Genomic DNA, 20,243 nt, shown 5'->3' on the forward strand with positions numbered 1-20,243 from the left:
TTAGACTTGTTAAAGGTACCTTCCAGTGATTTCTCCATGCACTCTGTGGATCTGATTCATGCAAGTCTTATAAACAAGCCGAGGAATAATTTTGCCTCATGACTGTATTGGTGATCGTGGAGCGAAAGTTTATACTTATTTTTCTACAACGAAAAAAATATATTAGTTCTGGATAAATACCAGTGCTTCCATATTAGTTCTTCATGAAAACAAGACAAGAAACCGTGTGGTTACACTGCACCCACTAGGCTTTGCCGTCGTCAGTTGACGAAAGGAAATATAATCTCGTCAACGAACTTCTCACTCCAAAGGAATCCAACACCTCCTTATTGATGAAGCAGCGAAACCTTAAAGCTTCTGGAAAAGGGGACCCAGAAAAGAGAAAAAATATATATATGTATGTATGTGTGTGTGTGTGTGTGTGTGTGTGTGTGTGTGTGTGTGTGTGTGTGTGAGAGTACAAAGAGGAAAGCAAAGGGCAGCCACAGCCTAACACTGATTCTACCGCGTTTCGCTATTTCCTATCGAAGGGAACAAGTCACTTCCGTGCGTCTGGTCAGAATTTTCGCTGTATTTGATGCGCATGCGTTATGATGCAAATCAAAACCTCATGCAGTCAGTTGACAATTAAAATGTTAACATGCCAGTTTCCTGTGTATCATCATGAGCACACTAAGGAAACTCAATTAAAGCCTATGCATGTGCACCATAATAGCGAAGCGCAAGAACAAGTAGATAAGGTCGCTTGCAAGTGCATGCAGCCAATCAAGTGACTGCCAATATCGGCCGATACCTGATGCCGATGTAAGCTTACATATAAACGCATTCATAAAATATTACAAATAACTACAAACTGCCGGTTAGTGTTGTCGTGAATTTATCACTTAAAACTTGCACACCTGAACTGTTGGGAGCGCCAGTGGAACACCTAACGAATCAAGATAAAACAACTGGTATCGAAAACTACGCGGAAATGAAGGATATTAGGTTAATGAAGGCTACCAGCTGAGGGAGGAATAACAAGAGCATGGTACCCAGTTGAATGTCTAACCTTGTACGATGTAACCATGAACCTTCCCTTGATGCTACATCTGGAATGTGGCTTTGTGTGCACTTGTGTAAGGTAGAATTACCGCGCTCATGTTCCCAACTACTTTCACTACATATCGCTACACAGGAAGAATCTAATGTAAATCTCTTCAACGGAAATAGAATTTACTGATAAACGGTCACTTGCACATGATGGCGCGATATCAACATTCTCAACACACGAGTCTCTTGGAGATCTCTGACGGATGACATCAAACTGGAAATTATGTTTCGAAAAGGCCAGTTGGGACCTCAACCAGCAAATCAGGAGCTGTCCGAGTCTCTCATATACCCCGTCACGATCACCCTCGTCACGACACTCAAGCCCTCTGCAACCGCGAGCCTAGCTTACACTACTTCTACCGAGGTTTGCGTTTCACGTGGTTAGTAACTACAACTTAGTCTTATTGCACAGGTTTTGGCTTACACGAATTTTTGTATCGCATGTCAGTTATGTGGGATGAACGTGGAAGATGTGTACCATGTAGTTTGAGACGGATGTAGCGAGTAACTGAATAGATTTGCTTGCCCACCTCATCTTTAAATCCCTACAGCTGAACTTATTAATATTCTTTGCTGTCATTGCTTCAATTACTGTATTCTACTCGTCCACAAGTCTCAACACAGAAATTTTTCTTCATATTGTCTGCCCCTCTTCCTGTTTAGTTCCCTGTCGCTTCCTACTGCCAAGTTCTACCTAGTTCAAGAACTGCTAAATAATACCGCCATCGTCATATCAAGAACTAGATACTAGTAGTCATGTCTTCCCCATTTCGGAAATCTGTAAATTTCATTCCACCTGACCTTCCCAACTCTCCTCTTTTGTCGTATTTAATTTCTTGTCAGTTTGCAGACGAGTCCCACTGTCTGGACCGATATATGAGCACTATTCTTTTTCATATTCCCAAAATAAAATGGTCTTTATCATATATATACAGCGTTAATGAAATGCCCTTGACTGGGGCATTTACTTGCCCTTGCCGTCTCAGCTCACAACTGAACAATGCAACTGGAAGTAGCGAAGCTGTGGAACTACAAGAGTTCCTGGTAAGAAGGTCCTGGGGGTACCAGTAAATAAATAACCATGCCGTAATGATGCCTCCCTCTTCCCTCAAACAGTTAAGGTGAGGAATTCTTCACATAGCCTTTTTTTCCTTCACGAGTCAGATCTAAAAACACTTGGACGCCCTGATTGATTTGTTTTCTTTTTCTTTTACATATGGCCTTGACAGGGGGCATGCTTTGCCTGTGCCATGTCGGTCATTATAAAAAAAAAAAAAGGGTAGATAAAGAGAAAGGTAGGCGTTATCAGACGCTGCCACCTTGAGGTTATGCTGTGAGTGACAGTCCCCCTCGGCGAGGCTGTATCTTTAGAGGGGGGGGGGGGGGATGTCCAGGGGTTATACAATAATAGAGATAGATGGATACTGATATTATCCCTGGTGACGGGACAGACAGAATAAACCCACGTATCTCCTGCGTTCGTAAAGGCGACTTAACCGGGGCGGGAGATTAGGGTGGGAGGCGCTGGAAATCCTGCTCTCTTGTATGATCTCATTCCAAATATATGAAAGGAACATAGGATAGAACCAAGCGAAGCTTTTCTCACTCAGGTTTAGTCGTGTTCCCATCGTAACTTAGCTGAAGCAGAGAATGGCAAGGTAGCGATGAGAATAATATACCCTAATTTATGTCACGTATAATTCCTCAACCTATCCGAAAAAAAGGATAATAAGCACATTCGCAGAGCCGGCCAGATGCAGCATGGACCCTGGCGCAAACTATAGTATAATGAATGACATCCACTACCCACCCATTTTAGCAAGGCCCTAGCTGGGTTGACTGCCCCTAAGATTCGAGGGTCGCAATAATTTCAAAATTTGCATGTGTCTCTTTTGCTCTATCAGAAAGCAAGCTATATAGAAAGCGAGGCAGCCTGAGCGATGATGGCGATCATCTGGTTGGCAGCCCTGGCGGTACTAATTCCAGGACGTGTTGCGGAGGAGTCTGTGAATGCTAGGATCCACTTTGGCAACCGTAACGGTCCTTCCCAGGCCCGGTGAGTTACCCTAATCTGATGCTTTTAAACCATCATACTTCTCTCTCCCGTACTGTATGCTTATGTCAGGGTAATATTCTGAAATATTTAGTGGTATTACAGACTGAAATTGGGTGCTGGTGATTTTATGATATGACTGGATATATCTGTTATGGGGACAGTCCGTAGTGCTGGTGGTAGGAAATGAAAGGTTAACCTTTGCTCTATGTAAGGTGAAATTTAAGTTCTTAACAACGGCAGTGAACCTAAGAAACCACTAATTCTGATATCCGCAGGAAAACGGCCGCAGGAGTCTTCCAGGGAATCTTGACCGTGGCTACGGGAAGTCGTCCCAACCATGTCGGGACACCCACCTCGGGCGTGATCATCGTCCAGCCTCAAGTGTCGAGCAACAGCTGTAGGTACTGGTGCCAGACCCCTGAACACCAGTTCTACTGCTGCGAACACCCAATTATTAGTACAACTACTACTTTCAGGCCAGGTGGGAACTATTCTGATTTCTTCTGTCTGTAATAACAACCACCAAGCGTGCTTGTCTATATCAAACTGTATATCATATCTTCAGGACGCTACCTCGCTCACGCAGAACACAAACACACATTATATATATATATATATATATATATATATATATATATATATATATATATATATATATATATATAATCATTTGTTGCAAGAGGTCACAGTGGTGCGCGTGATCTAATATATGCAAAAAAATCCACAGGAAATTGAAACACGATAAATTCCCAAGTGCACTTTCGTGTAATGATCATATCGGCAGGAGATATACAAGAATGAGATATAGAACAGTCAATTGATATACAAGGAAGAAACGTAGCTTAGACGCAATTGGCGTCTTAGCTACGTTTCTAACATTATTAATGGTTATGATCTTCCAACATTATGAACCACCTACACATCGTCCACAACATCCATTATCATTCACCGTCTCCACAAGTTTCAGCTATTTCATATTCCATAAAACATATTCTGTGCCAGACCCCAAGTCTTATTTCCCGACAGATACATGCATACTAGCATCGACAGGGTCTCATACGTAGCCACCATGTCAAGAACGCCAGGGATGTAAGACGACAAAAACTACTCCTAAAGATACCTAGTCAGTTAAATTTTTTTTCTTGTAACCAAAGCCAACCAGTGTGGTTTATCTGAACAAGACTCAGTTTCCAGTTCTGAGACAACCGTGCGAATACGGGGCCCATAAATCAGGCCTAGCCTAGAGAAGATATGGATGAGTTATACTTGTTTACAGCGGTTGTCTTAAGTAAATCATGATCCCCAAAATTTGCTAGCATTATGAACATGTTTCCACCAGCAGGTCCAACAGCTCACAATGCTGAGGTTCTTAAAAGTACTACATGCTAAGGGTGGTTATCATCTCATATACAATGAACAGTGAATTTATTCTTTCTTTTCTTAGTGCGCTAATCCCCCCCGTCTTTCCCCTCCCACAGTTCGGCCAGGCTGTTGTCCACGAGTCCGGCCTCACTGTCCCAGGATAGGCCCGCCGGTGACCTGCACCCACGATTATTCCTGTCCCAATTTCAACGATAAATGTTGCTTCGACAGATGCCTCGAGCAGCACGTCTGTAAGCCCGCCGAACCCTGTCATGGCCGTTAAAGGGCTCACAACGCCACCCCCCCCCTCCAATTTTCTGGAAATATATCATCTATAACTAAGCTCCTACAACTTTGGCAGGTTAAAAATATAAATAAAAAAGTGCAAGATCTGGCCTCTATACTGAGCCTACCCTAAAATGTTTTCATCCAGCACAACAATTCAGCTGGTACCGACTTTCTAAACGATGTAGGTCATATTCTCACTACGCTTTACTTCCTGAGCCGTACACGCTATGCACCACAGTACTGTTAGTCTAACCTTAACACAGAAGGCAATATAACATTTCAAGCATCTCTGTCTCACGCTGGAAAGTCCTATCATTTATCTGTGCCTTCTCTTTCTCTTAACTGATATAGGCAGTATAATCGAACTTGGAGAGTGTTTTTAATGTTCCGAGAAGACATAATGCACATACGACATTTTCTTGGCTTACACAGTTCAAGTTTAAAAGTCAGTGCACGAAGTAGTAGTATGCAGAAAAATACCCATCATAATAGCCATATTTATTTACAGTTTTCTTTTTACCTAACCAGTCCCTCAGCAAGTGTAGAGGACTAGCACAGTCCCCGGGTCAAACAACCTCAACTCCCCCAACCCCCCACACACCTTTTGAAAGAGGGGGGGGGGGGAGGACCGGCAACATTCATTGGGGCTCTTTCTCACTTTTCTTTTTATACTTTTCTTTAAAAAAAATTACTAAAATGATCCCAAATTAGGGCATTATGGCATTAGGAAGCCTATAAAACAAAGCAAAATGTACGAAGTGTATCACATAACGATGAAGAGGTGAGAAAGGTTTTACACATAAAAACGATGAAGGACGAAAGAGAGCTCTGGTCAGGGCTCCTCAACCGAGCCCTGAAATCGGGTCTGGTTTTCTGACATATGGAGACTGTGCTCCTAACTTCAAAATATCTTAATAGTAATCGTGTTTCTAAACACTTGAATTATATACTGCAAATGAGATATGTTTCTGCGATGTTTCCCCCTGTTGCGCCAGCATGAAGCAGGACGTGCTGTACAATGCTGCCGGACAGGCAATACTTCCCGTCAATTTGGACAACAGGCTGCCCTACTGTTTTTATCAGTGTGATCAACGTCATTATTACGGATTGTCGGCACAGCTAGAACTACTGGTGTTGACTGCCAACGTGTAATCAGTACCTACAACACAGGATGGAGGGGTCTGGTTTAAGCGTTAAATGCAACAGCTGTAACCTAGCCACACAATGTTATCTATACTTTCGTGGAAGATTATACCTTGATACAAGATGCACATAAACTGGGTAAACCAAATGTGGTGAACTTGGCATCATCGCTACCTGACATGCCAGAACATGGTCAGCTTCACTACGGGCAGGAAGTACTGAAAGAACAGTATATAACCCAGGCTATCTGACGAAGGCCACGGGGTGAACGTGGCAAGGGCATGGCTACCAAGGAGAGTTTAGTTACTATGTAGGACCAACACACCGCCTAGTGCTACACTGGAATACCACGGCGGATGAAATCCAGTCACTGCTGATCGAGCCTACCAAACTATCCGTTGAAATCAAGACAGAGACGATTAAATCATATGGTTTACTTCTTTCGCAAATGACTAACCAATTGTTTGTATTTTTCTGTATCCATTAATCAACCTCATGATCCCTAGAACCTCTCATAACAGACCATCTTCATACATACTGTGTTGTGGCAAATATAGGATGAAGTCATTACTAAAGTTTATGATGTTACCTGTTGTTGCATATGATCCTGTTCCTACTGGCAGAAGTCAGGGAGAGTCCCATTATCAACGTCATTTTTCATATTTTCCGAAACACAAAACGATATGGAATTTCCTTATCCCAGCAAGAAAATAATTACTATTCCACTTATGAGTTCAAAGAAAACAGGGTAGAGACTTATCCTAGCCTAAGACTTGAGTGGAAGTAAAGTCGAATTACTAAATCACATTAAACACTACTATGAATAACCGGTTAGAATCGAACTGGTCCTTATCTGTTGACACAATGTAACGTGGTGTGAAGTACATCTACCATCATTTTGTCAACAACGAAAGTGCACACGTCGAGTCGGTACCGCCACTGGATGATGTAGCGGATGGACTTCCAGACGGATTCACGGACCGCCTACGATCGAGCGCATAGGTTTGAATCCTCGTTGTGGCAGTCGGTCCACAGTCACTCCAGCAGTTCATCTACCCCTAGGGGTAGGTAGATAAAATGGGTACCCGGCTTAGGCTAGGATATATATATATATCGTAATATATATATATATATATATATATATATATATATATATATATATATATATATATATATATATTGTTAATGAGATGATGCCTCGGTTAGGGCTTCAGTAGCCCGTGCCGTCTCAACTAAGAGAGAGAGGTTAATAGGTCATTACCCTACAATGGCTCGGACAATACATCACACATACCCAAACAAAAATCACTTTAATTTCCGCATCTTACTAGAATTTTGCTATTTTTTTCTATTTGTTTCTCCTTTTTCCAGGCCACGCAGGTGTTACCACAAAAGTTGAAAATGTTTATTTTTTCTTCATTATATTACCGAAATGGAAGAGATTACGTTAATCTTGCTCCCACGTCGAAGGTAACATGACCTTGTGTAATAATAATAGTAACAAATTATTCATTATTATTATTATTATCATTATTATTATTATCTAAAGACATACTGTGTATACCGGAAACTGTTGAAAATAAAAAAAAAAAATACAAATACATGAAGCGGCTCTTGACAAAATATCTAAAAACTTTTCATTATTAAAATTTTCAATTTAGAGGTACCATGAAATTAAGGTATCAACACTGGGTATGGATATTTCCAATTATTTAAGCATAACAAACACATGTCTGATCTATGATCAGGAGGATGTTTGTGAATATTACTGGCTGCACCTAGTGTTAACAAGGCTGGGTAAGCCAAGTCTAAATATTTTAGATAATATCGGTTCTCCGACAATAAACCGAATATGTAGCTGAAGTATCAGATGCTGAATCCCGCAGGACACGTAGAATTTTGTGTTAGCAACCTGTCATTAAACACTCGAGTGTGTTGGGGAGGGCAGCGCATCATTTACAATTTCCTGATTCGGTTTCTTCCATTCATCCACTACACCTATACCATACAAGTACTTCTTGACATCTGTCCTCATAAGCTTCTTCTAAAAAGTCTCTGTCTCAAAGAACTGTTAACTGCCGACGTCATCAAATTGGTGTAAAAATATAAAAGGTTATGATCAAGTCCTCTCTTCCATGTTGGACACAATAATGGCTTCTAAAGTCTTGCTCTACCACAGAATGGCTTCTAAAGTCTCGCTCTACCACAGCACTCTCAATCACGGTACCTCAGGACTTCAGCTATCAATCTTTGTTCATATCTTTTTTCCTGCTTTCTTACCCTGCTGCACTCATTTCTGGTCATCTTTATACATTTCCAATGCTGGCTAGCTGGAATGTTGTCTAGTTTTTCCACAGTACATTCGTTTTATCTTTCTTTTTTTTTACATCGTTAACAGAACCTTGTTATATGACATCGTTATTCTAAACTTTCCTCTGTATTTGAAGCTAAAGGCAACCATTTTCCTACCCCAATGTAAATCTAATAAAAGCCTTCCTAGATTCTCTAATCAATTTTTTTTCCCAATCTATGATACCACAAAAATTATTTAGTTGCAGTGTAACGTCAAAATTTTTTCTCATTTTTGTTTGGTTTCTTTATTCATGTCAATGCACATTTACCACGTACCCAGACATGCGCACTACATGACTAAATGGTGTCTTCATTATACACGATTTTTTCCATATCCATGGTATTCTACACGAAGATAAGATCTTGTATTGACCATTTATTTGCCCTTTCGTTTCTATTGTCCTTTATGACATGTGGCACAGGAAAATTTCCCGAGGTTAATATTTGATACAAGGAGAGTTTTACATTAATGTTAACTCGTCTTTCAATAAACTTTTTATTTATGTACTGTCTTTATGTCTATGAGTGTATACAAACATAGACCAACCTAAACCATTTACCCACTTATCGACTAACGCCGAGTTTGGGTGTGGGACAAATGCCGCACACAATATTCTAACCCGTGTTAGCTCGACCCCGGGCTGGCCCTCGCTGACTCATGGCCAGTAACGTTTATCACTATACTACGCAGGCCCGTGATGACTCTCTTGTCATAATCATTTGTGTGTTACAGGGAGAAAGTTTTACACGTGTTGCCCCAAGTTATATATATATATATATATATATATATATATATATATATATATATATATATATATATATATATATATAATATATTAATATATATATATATATATATATATATATATATATATATATATATATATATATATATTACTTTTATGTATGCACACAGATACACGCACACACTAGCCTATGCCAGCCATCCCGAGTATGTGCACGCGTCCTAATTAGTATAACAATTAAAGTTCTATCTCTTACAGGGCTTTTCCCCAGTCACACACCTGCCTAGTCACACACCTTGGTTCGTTTTACTTTCAACTGGGACAGCTTTGTGTGTTCGTGCGTGTCAGCTACCCTCCCAGTGCAGAAGGCTCTGGAGTATTCCATTGTTGGCCATGGATCATGTTATCTAAGTTCGACCTTTTGTCGTCCGAACAATAGATCCCTTTGTCTGATTCGGAACTGTCCTTTCGTGAGTTATTCACACTTTGTTTTGAGTCTGAAGTTCTTTGTGTATACACAGGCATTGAAAGGACAAGATATGACTACATAAACTGCTTTGTGTACCAAACTAATTCTACAATTCCATTCCTTATGTTTCCCTGCGGCTGACCGTGTCAAGGTATCCAAGCCTAGTTTGAACGTTAGGATTACACAATCCTGTTTATTAAGTGCATTTCAGTAGGTAACTATACATGCTTTACACGCACATAAAGAACAGTTGTGTTCTTTAAGAAACTGAAAATCTCGCGGCATTCCGCAGACGCGCCCTTCCACTGATTGAAAGTATATAACCTATCTATATCAGCGGTGGGCCTCCCTGGACAGCAAGTGATGCCAACTGGCGGTCACCACATTTGTTGCCAATAACGCCAGAGGAGTGGAGTATCCACGCCTCAGTCGAGTGGTAGCTGAACCAGATTCACGACCCTGACACCGCTGTGTAACGTATGTCTTTAGTGACATGAATAACATTCTCATTTTCGACATTAATGGCACCCCTCACAAAACACACGTGCCTGATGGATATATGCTCACCCTAAATAACGGCAATAGTGTAGAACTAATGTGATGCCATAAGTACTGGCTGCCATAACTAAGCCGATGCAACTTCCTAACCCCCATGAACATGCTACTGTGTTCCCGGCCACCATAACTAAAGTGATGCGACTCTGGCTACCTAAATATGCTGATGTGATTGTTCCTTGCCACCATAACTGTGATTCTATCCTGGCTACCATAACTGAGCTGGCGTCAATTACTGGCTGCTATATACTATGCTTTGACAGTTCCTTGTTAACTACGTTGTGTCGACTTCTAGCCACCATGACAAAGCTTACGTGAAGGTTGCTAGTTAGCTCAACTAAGATGACGTGAAGACTTCAACTCCTCATGACTATAATGATGTGACAGTTCTTGGACACTAAATCTAAGCAAATGTCACTGTTCCTGGCCATTAAAACCAGGCATATGCGAAAGTTCCCGGCCAATATAACGGAACTGATGTGACGGTTCCTGGACACTACATCCAAGCAAAGGCCACGGTTCCTGGTCACAATAAGCTGATGCCACGGTTCCTGGTCACTAGAAGTTGATGTGACGGTTCCTGGCCAATATAACTGAGTTGATGTGACGCTCATGGCCACCATGACTAAATGGTATGTTCTGAGGGTACAACCACATATCAATAATTTCATACCATATGAACCAAGTTCTGGGACATCTAAGGTAAACAAAAACTTAACATTTAATGCTCAGGCATGCGCTACTGTACAAGGCCATACCACTTCGTTTTAGGTTAACACGTCTATACTATGACATGTCAAGTCACACATTAATTACGTTCAGAGAGCACATACAAGCTACAAGCTTGAGACAGAAATACAGTTGGTAAGGAGACAGCTCTCGAAATGGACTGCGCATATATATATATATATATATATATATATATATATATATATATATATATATATATATATATATATATATTCATACTATTCGCCATTTCCCGCGTCAGCGAGGTAGCGCTAAGAACAGAGAACTGGGCCCTGAGGAAACATCCTCACCTGGCCCACCCTTCTCTGTTCCTTCCTTTGGGGAAAAAAAAAAAAAATAAAACGAGAGGGGAGGATTTCCACCCCCCCGCTCCCTCCCCTTTTAGTCGCCTTGTACGACACGCAGGGAATACGTGGGAAGTATTCTTTCTCCCCTATCCCCAGGGATAATATATATAAATATATATATATATATATATATATATATATATATATATATATATATATATATATATATATATATATATATATATGTGTGTGTGTGTGTGTGTGTGTGTGTGAAAATAATGTGAAAGAATGAAAAGGGAGAATATTCTCTACACAACGACGTTAACTACACGACCGTCACCATCGAATAGCCTTGTTCCACGGTCCACCCGGAAGAGCCTACATACTGGCCTCGGTGACCAGTTTCCTACGCGCGCAACACAAATATGATGACAGTGTCTGGACTGCCTTTGGCTGGGCGCCTTCCTACTCACCTTTATCAACATACCTATGTTACTGGGAAGCTCAATGCAATGCAGAGCGAAATTATTCCCTTCACGAAGAAAATGAAACAATAAGTCCCTAATGCATTTTCGTACACTTGTTTAAATTTCCTAGTGGTTATCAGCAAATACTAGATCACTATGATCTACTGCAATATATATATATATATATATATATATATATATATATATATATATATATATATATATATACATATCACATACAAACATGCAACAACCAAAATTGAACCCGGGACCCCTGTGCAACAGGTGGGAGCGTTACTGCTAGGCTGTGATCACCCTGGCTGGTGGAGGTTTGTATGTTCTATGAAGGTGCGCGTTCACATGCACTTTGTTCCTAGGTCTGGGTAGAACTAAATTATATTCTAATTCATGTTACATACTTCCGAAAAACGGATGTGTCCTTAGCATATTTACACATTTACTTTTGGTAAATTATCAGTTTATCAATCTACTGAAAGTTAGAAATTAGCTTTAGATATTGTGTGACTTATACAATATTAGTACTGCAATTTTAGTATAGTTTTTTGAGAATACACGAGTTGCGAAGCGCTAAATCACTAAATCTCGTTCTACATTGTTTATTACAGGGAAAACGTGGTGTTAATTGATATAAAAGTAGGTAAAACACGTAAAAATCAGCAACCTGTAGAAATTCTAATTATCCTTCCTCCCTTGAATCCAATTTATATCTTAATGATCAATATTCTAGTCGATATATTCCAAACACATTTGTCGGCACTAACTGCCGTCTGTCAACAAACGATGTCCCGAGCCACCAACCCACCCTCCCCACAGGAACATCATTAGTGGCATATTTCTACTGTAACTCTCGTCTATTATTGGTTTTGTTAATATCTTACGTATTACTTACTTTTATAAGTAAACCCACATCTTCCGATATACCTCACCTACACTGCTATCACCGTACTTAGCATCTTACAATAATATTTAATGCTTTAAAGCACCCTCCACAACTCTTTTTTGTATTCCCGAAATACTAAAGTAGCACTGGAGAACAATGTCATTCAATATACAAAACTAGTTTCTAAAAGTAACTTAACAGACATTTAACTTTTCTTTATCGCTGAGAAATTCGTAACCAACTTTAAGTATGCCCTGTATTTCTAAATGCAAATAATTAATAGATATTTTCAACGATACAGATTCTTGAAAAAAATATCATATTACTAAAGTAGCCATGAATATCATGATTTAGTTGAATTATACAGTAGTTGAATAGCAGCCTGGCATGCCTGTATGCACAGTAACTTAACTGCTATAATTTGTTATAAGGTCAATTAACAAGCACCCAAATAATTCACAATTACAATCAAATAATTTAGCAATTAGACAATACAAACGTATCCTAGTTTCATTTCATAATTTGTTACTGACCTCAACGTCCCAACATCTTTACAAAGGAGTCTACATGATAGTCCTACAAAATAGAATAAATGCCAACTCTTTTTTCCCTTACTATTGGGTCAGGAAGAGGTGCCTTCCATTCCTGTTACACATAATTGTACATGGACCAATTATTGCAAGGAAATTACACATCACATCATCCGTACATCCTGATGTTAAAATCATAAATGGCATCCAAAATACCGTATTATACGGTAAAATCAATCATTCCGTAACCATAACCAAAGGACTTAGTCTCCCCTAAACCTCATTTAACCTAACCTTACTGGATGACAAGGTATATGATACAAGTGATACCTCTGATATAATACAGTCGAACCAGTCGACTTGACAAAAAAAAAAAAAAAAAAAAAAGCGCATTCGTGTTCACTCGCGTTTCACAAAATGAAGCATCAAACTGTCTGGTATAAATTGGTTTAAATTACAACTGTTGATATTTCTGAGTAACCCATAAAATACATTAAGAAAGTGTTATATCCTACATTAATATAATGAACATACTTGACCGCCATGGTGATGCAATACAGCGTTCTCGTGTCCGAAGGTGTATACACAATTACCATATAAAATTTTCACTTTCATCCTTGAAGGTAAATCCCAACTTCCTTTGAAGTTAACTTTTGTTTTGAAGCAGGGTACACACACACACACACACACATAACATATATATATATATATATATATATATATATATATATATATTTTTTTTTTTTTTTTTTCATACTATTCGCCATTTCCCGCGATAGCGAGGTAGCGTTAAGAACAGAGGACTGGGCCTTTGAGGGAATACCCTCACCTGGCCCCCTTCTCTGTTCCTTCTTTTGAAAAAAAAAAAAAAAAAAAAAAAAAAAAAAAAAACGAGAGGGGAGGATTTCCAGCCCCCCGCTCCCTTCCCTTTTAGTTGCCTTCTACGACACGCAGGGAATACGTGGGAAGTATTCTTTCTCCCCTATCCCCAGGGATATATATATATATATATATATATATATATATATATATATATATATATATATATACAGTAAATAAAGATCATAAACACAATTTCAAAAGAACTTCTTTCTAATATTGCAGTAACTATTCACTTTTGTTTACAATTAGGTTCTTATGTGATATCTATAGTTTCACAGATTTATGAGTGCATGTGTTTCAAGAACTTCATAGTTTTTCTTATAATGGAGGGGTGGGTTATTCTTTCAGTTTAATAAATGTAAATGAACTTTAATGGTAGCTCATTTATGAACATGCATTAGCAAGTTTCCTTTACACATACAACAGCTCAACTGGCAATGTAATACAGGGAAAGATGTGGTTATTTCAAAACCATGTTCATAAACTGTCTCAGTTTATAGAGTTTCCATGTAACCAATGATCAAGTCACATAACAGGAGAGGATTGGCTGCACACACTCGTGAAGTTTAGGGTAATATCTTACATATGCCCTTCCAGAGTCTTCATTCAAGACAGGCAACACAGACTCAAGGAACACAAGCTGAGTTATGGACTGTCCAGTGATCACGCTGGCATTTTTCTGAACAGTACCAGGCTTTCTTGCGACCGGAACATACAAATCGTGCTGATTGTGGGCAATATATATATATATATATATATATATATATCACTCTATAAATACAGATACTATTTTTATACTGATGGTACATCAACTTACCCTCTGAGACGATACACTTTTTCCTTGGGAAAACGTCCTTTTGGGAACTGAACCGTAGACGTTTCTCTTGACGGCACGAAAGTACATTATTACCCTCAAGCACATATGTACTTTTTCTTTTTCACTATGTCTCCGTAAAGCCATGCACCTTGATAACAACTTACAAGACTGTCCTTGAATTTGTTGATATCACAAACACCTGTAATGGACACAGTACGTGACAACTCCATATTGTTGACTTTGTAGCTCGCCGACGCAGGCGACATCTACGTAAACACCATTTATCCTTAATTTTCCAACGACACTACGTCAATTGCCTAATTGAAATTGAACTGATCTGAAGTATTAGCACCTTAAAGAAAACTATAACATACTACGATTACGTTTTTGACCTATATAGGTTATGTACAAACGTTATGTACGATAGTTTCTTATATGTAGTATGTTTGAAAAGTGTTAGGTACAGCACGGGAGCGTACTTAGCAAATGAAGCTTTTTCAGGTGCAAAGACAAAATTATAGTTTTCCTAAAATATAGAAAGCATCGTTTCAAGGAAATGCAAGGAAAAACAATAGTTAAAAGGCACTACAGGAATCGCTCTGCCCATAGACATGAAGTTCCCCACAACCACTTACCAACAACAACCTTACAGATAAGATGCCTTTCCCTTCTCGCCCGCTGCAGGCCACCAGCTGTGGTTACATACTTGACAACCCAGAGACAATATAAACGCCTAATTTTACATGTGAATTGCGATAAAAGATTTGTTGTTGCAGAAGATGCAGCGATTATATTCAAAGAAATTGAGTGATCCGGCCCTCCAGAGAAGAGCAAGGTGGCAGAATGAGCTGAGTGGTAGAAGACACTCCATCCTTGATATACCATCATCGTAAAGGCCAAGAGAGTAATAATTAGGGTCTCAGACTCAAGGCCAACAAATTCAATTTCATCGAGTTTTTTTTGAAGGAGCATTTAAAAAAAACTGTTTTACTTAATCCTTAGCATGTAGAAAATACATCTTATAAAGAAACGATCTGGAAAAAATCAATTCATCTGAAAGCATGAAAATTTCCCATACTTCACAATGTTTTTTGGGAAATCTGCATGCTGGCAGGGGTTGATATGACAGTCAGTGGTGATTCAGTACATTGGAACAATAACAGCCCCACCCAGCCAGAGGGGCAGGTGTGGTGAGCTGGTGCATAGTGACAATGACACAGACCCACCCAGCCAGAAGAGCAAGTGTGGTGAGCTGGAGCAGGGGAATACCAACCATCAAACACATAACAAAGATTAGTTCTTACCTAACCCATTATATTTTCCTTTCTTGTTTGTGGTACGTTTAGTACTCATTAATAATTTCAGCCAATGTTTGACATTCATGTCTATCAATACATGACATATACAACTTTTGCTCTGTATGTTAGGCGGTGACGTCAATAGTTCTCGCTTAACAGCCCATCCACCCATCGTCAATCTATAACTTTAAGTTAAAGTAACAACTTACACATAATAAATTCATCAAGTTTATGACTTACTGGTAATGGTATTATTCATGATGATCCCTCTTCCGCATAACATGCATATGTGAATTATAAACAAGAGGATGATGATATACATAAACATCCCAGCTGCCGTAACCGGATTTGGTGCTGACCTCAGTCCACACTCCTCATAGCAGTTTAGGATGATTATGTTGCCATTCCCTGTATATCAAGGAACAGCTGGAAAACTCCGTTTTGACTGTAAAAAAAAGACTCGGAGATCCGCCCCTTAAGAAACAAAAGTTTTGGATCGGTTTGGATCTGGCGAATGTAACAAATTATCTGCCGTAGCGTTCAACCATGGCACTAAAACTATAATTCTTGAAATCAAGCCAAATTCAATTCCGTCGAAAAACACCTGAGCATTTAACATAAAAGATGTAGTGTGCTAGCCTGGAGATAAGATGAAAAAAAAAGCGTGTTTTATGTCAGAGCATGTTTGTTGAAATGTGCTAAGCAGGATAATAACCATAGAGCATTACAAAAGTACCGAAGCCATATAAAACAGTCCTATACATCACCACGACATATGTAGAATTTCTATGTCGTTAATACCTACTGAGCGATTCGCTATCAAACTCAGCATATTTTTTCATCAAACTCTGTATTAGTTCAAAGAAAATTTTTCTGATTCCTCGTATGTAACCAAAAATTTTCCCTATTGATTTGAATCCATTATAGATAATACTGGTTGCAGTTAAGACTATCTCAATTTCCTGATTCTTATGGCATATTCAATGCTTCTGAAAAAGCATTTCCCCGCTGCCTGCGAACTACTGATGAACATAGACAAAAGACGGATCTATGAAAATATATTGGGACAATTCTTGCTGATAGTCTGGGAGGGAAATTAAAAGACATACGGTCAGTTAGTCCCTTCTTCATATATGTGAAACACACGGGCGTATCTAGGGGAAATAGCGCCTATGGCAAGCACTGAAATTGCGCCCCTGGCTTGATTAAAAATGTACATACAGTGGATGTATATAAAGATATATACAGTGTAATTATAAACTGTTGAAGAGTTAGGCTAAACTTAAATCTATATAAGCTCTTAAGGACTTAAAGACTTATTTGATCAAAATTGTAACGTAGAAGCGGTAATGCAACTGATAGCAAAATAATACTATAGTTGAAAAGTAGGTAAGTTTCTTTCTGTATCTCACAAAACCAAACCGTTAAAAATGTCAATTGGGTTAGCATATGTCAAAAAACAAACCTGTTGAGTGGCGCCCCCCTTTAAGCAGCGCCATGTATCCAAAATTATTTGTCCACCTACACTCTCAACCCGTTTGCCTTTCAAAAGTTAAGCAACTAAGATGGGGAACTGAATCGTGTATTTTGCTATAGCATCACTACTTCCTAATCCGAATCTCACATGAATCAGCCTTTCACCGATAATGTCTGGCCACGCTTGCAGAACCCACCCACTGTTGATTAAGTCTAGCATTGATCTGCCGTGTAAGAGCACTCACTTCACTCGTGTTCATGATAAGAATGAAGTGTGTGTAACCTCGCTGGACCACTGTCCATCTAGAAGCCTCGTCACTCCGCTCTATCGCAAATATCATAGTGCAAAGAACTTGAGAGCGAATAAAGACGAACACAAAAGACAACAGATTAGAATCTTAATTCGTATTTACATGATCGTGGAAAACATGAGCAGTGTTGTAAAACTGTCGCAATTCTTTCATCAAACGAAATAACGGCCTCTCGCACACATCGTCTCTGTCATCCGAGGTTGCTGCCCTGGACCCCAAGGCAGTCTAAGCTTAGCGTCCCGGGTTCGATCCCTTTTATATTTCTATCCACTTTATCCTATAATGATGTAAAACGAAAATCGTCCTCGCTTCGTTATCGTTCATACACTACATCACTACATGCATTTTTTTTTCTATTGAGGTCGTTGCTTGACTAATTTAGTGTTTTGTTTATTGAGGTCGTTTCCATCCTAATCTAGGGTATTTTAAGTTCTTAAGAGTTAATTAAAAACAAAGAACGTGCTCCAAAATCTAATGGTATCATCTCTGTAAGAGGTACGTATTTCATCATTAATCATGATTATTCTCCAGATCATAATTATCACGAAAAATGCATTTTTGTGTATAATCTTTAGACAAAGGCTTTGACGAGGAGTCATCCTGCATATGTATGTGTCGGAGCGTCCCGCACCTGCCACACCCAGCCACCCACCCAGCTGGCCCTCGCCAGAATAATGATAATAGGAAAACAGTTACGTCTCTTTGTTTACTTATCACCTGCTGCTTTAATTACAGCTACTCGACCTGCTGTTTCAGCTGCAGCTTTACCTGATGCTGCACATACCGCTGCAAGCAATACTGTACTTACTCCTGTGCCCATTTCTGCACCTGTTGTACTCACTACACGAAGAGGTTTAAATTTTTTTCTTTCATCTGGCGTCTTAAAAGTTGTCTTAATTCTGTTACATCATGTAAAAAGCAAAGTTTTGTGGTAAGTATATTGTTTTACCATTGCATATGCAAATTTACCTGATCATGTATTGGATTCTGTTATAGCACTACGTTATATTATCAGCGTTACTTATACTTTTCACTGCTTGTTTCTAAGTATATAACTAGTCTCTAAATGCCATGTATGGTCTCATTCTATAGTTTGCTTGATGACGTAAGAGGTATGCTCCAAAATTGTCGCGATTGGATAAACAAAATGTTTTATCGTGTTGGTTACAATATTCACTGCATATGAATAAATAAATAAACAAATATATATATATATATATATATATATATATATATATATATATATATATATATATATCTTTTTTTTCCAAAAGAAGAAACAGAGAAGGGGGCCAGGTGAGGATATTCCCTCAAAGGCCCAGTCCTCTGTTCTTAACGCTACCTCGCTAACGCGGGAAATGGCGAATAGTTTGAAAGAAAAAAAAAAAAAATATATATATATATATATATATATATATAATATTCATACTTGATCGCCGATTAATAAGCTTATTTTATAAAGTCTTTTTGTGATTGTTCTATGACCTGTTAGCAGAGTATGGGGGTCATGCCAGGAAAATTTACGATCGTTATAACCTGAAAAAAAAAAATAATCTATATTCAGATATATCTACTAAAAAAATGTAATTTTCATAAATGTTAGTGGCAATAGCTTAAAAAAGTAATAATTCTGTAAGGCGGTGTTTATTAGTGATGTATGCATGACGTGTACAATTCAACCAGCTGGCTATAAGGCACACGATGGATACTCTATGGGAATCATGAAATTATAGATCGTTCGTTATCAACTATATATACCTTATCTGTGTACGTCCTTCGGTTTCATTACGTAAACAGTGCTGTCGAGCACTTGTTAGAACGCGCGTAGCATACTTCTCAAATATACGTTAAGAAACTATAATACAAGTACCACTACTAACAGTACCTTAACGTGAAGACCAAACGGAGTAACATATCACCTTCCATAGAGGTCGAAGGTTAGAAAATATAAATAATTTTTGGTCATCATCTGTTCAGTTCTAGCCAGCGTTCATGAAACACCACAAAGATCAACAACTTCCTTAAAAACGGTTATAATATGGATGGAGAAACACTATGTCTTGCCTTACCTTGAGCTGTCCTTCAGCTGGGGTCTTGCCTCACCGCGCTTCATGTCTCACCCTCACTCACCAAGTTTTACCTCACCCTTCGTCTTGCCTTATCCCGTATTAACTCATCTTGACAACCTTCATCTTCCCAATCGGCCTAACTCACCCTGTGTCTTTCCCGTGCCTGGGCCTTACCTCATTCTTTCTCGGCTCACCCTTGGCCTTACCTCATTACCCTGAATGACCCTTTACCTTGCCTCACCCTTGGACTTACCTTACCCTGCGTCCTGTCGAGAGACTGTGCAGAACTTCCAGACCACGATTTCCACATACTGATTCATACTCTAAACTTAACGAGTCTTGTCACAAAGATATCAAAAGTGCTTATGGTGGGTGACAGACTGCATTCACTC

At 39.1% G+C, this 20,243-nt stretch overlaps 1 protein-coding gene across 2 annotated transcripts; it reads left to right on the forward strand.

Moving 5' to 3' along the window:
- The first annotated feature begins 1,389 nt into the window (after positions 1 to 1,389).
- LOC139759694 (uncharacterized) lies at positions 1,390 to 4,902 on the forward strand. 2 transcript variants are annotated; one of them, XM_071682099.1, is made up of 4 exons: positions 1,390 to 1,472; positions 2,997 to 3,148; positions 3,424 to 3,629; positions 4,627 to 4,902. In XM_071682099.1, the coding sequence occupies exons 2-4, from the start codon at positions 3,033 to 3,035 to the stop codon at positions 4,791 to 4,793; spliced, it is 489 nt and encodes a 162-aa protein (XP_071538200.1). In that variant the 5' UTR covers positions 1,390 to 1,472; positions 2,997 to 3,032; the 3' UTR covers positions 4,794 to 4,902. The 2 variants fall into 2 exon arrangements, with proteins under 2 accessions (XP_071538200.1, XP_071538201.1); XM_071682100.1 differs by having other exon boundaries at positions 1,390 to 1,456.
- The last annotated feature ends 15,341 nt before the right edge of the window (positions 4,903 to 20,243 follow it).

Source organism: Panulirus ornatus, chromosome 33 (genome assembly GCF_036320965.1).
Source record: "Panulirus ornatus isolate Po-2019 chromosome 33, ASM3632096v1, whole genome shotgun sequence".
NCBI classification, from domain to species: Eukaryota; Metazoa; Arthropoda; class Malacostraca; order Decapoda; family Palinuridae; genus Panulirus; species Panulirus ornatus.

What these genes read in the sequence shown, in the direction of transcription:
- LOC139759694 (XM_071682099.1), top strand. Translation starts at nt 3,033, where the DNA reads ATGATGGCGATCATCTGGTTGGCAGCCCTGGCGGTACTAATTCCAGGA. An exon ending in AACGGTCCTTCCCAGGCCCG is followed by an intron (nt 3,149 to 3,423) that starts GTGAGTTACCCT and finishes TGATATCCGCAG; the next exon opens with GAAAACGGCCGCAGGAGTCT. An exon ending in AACTACTACTTTCAGGCCAG is followed by an intron (nt 3,630 to 4,626) that starts GTGGGAACTATT and finishes CCCCTCCCACAG; the next exon opens with TTCGGCCAGGCTGTTGTCCA.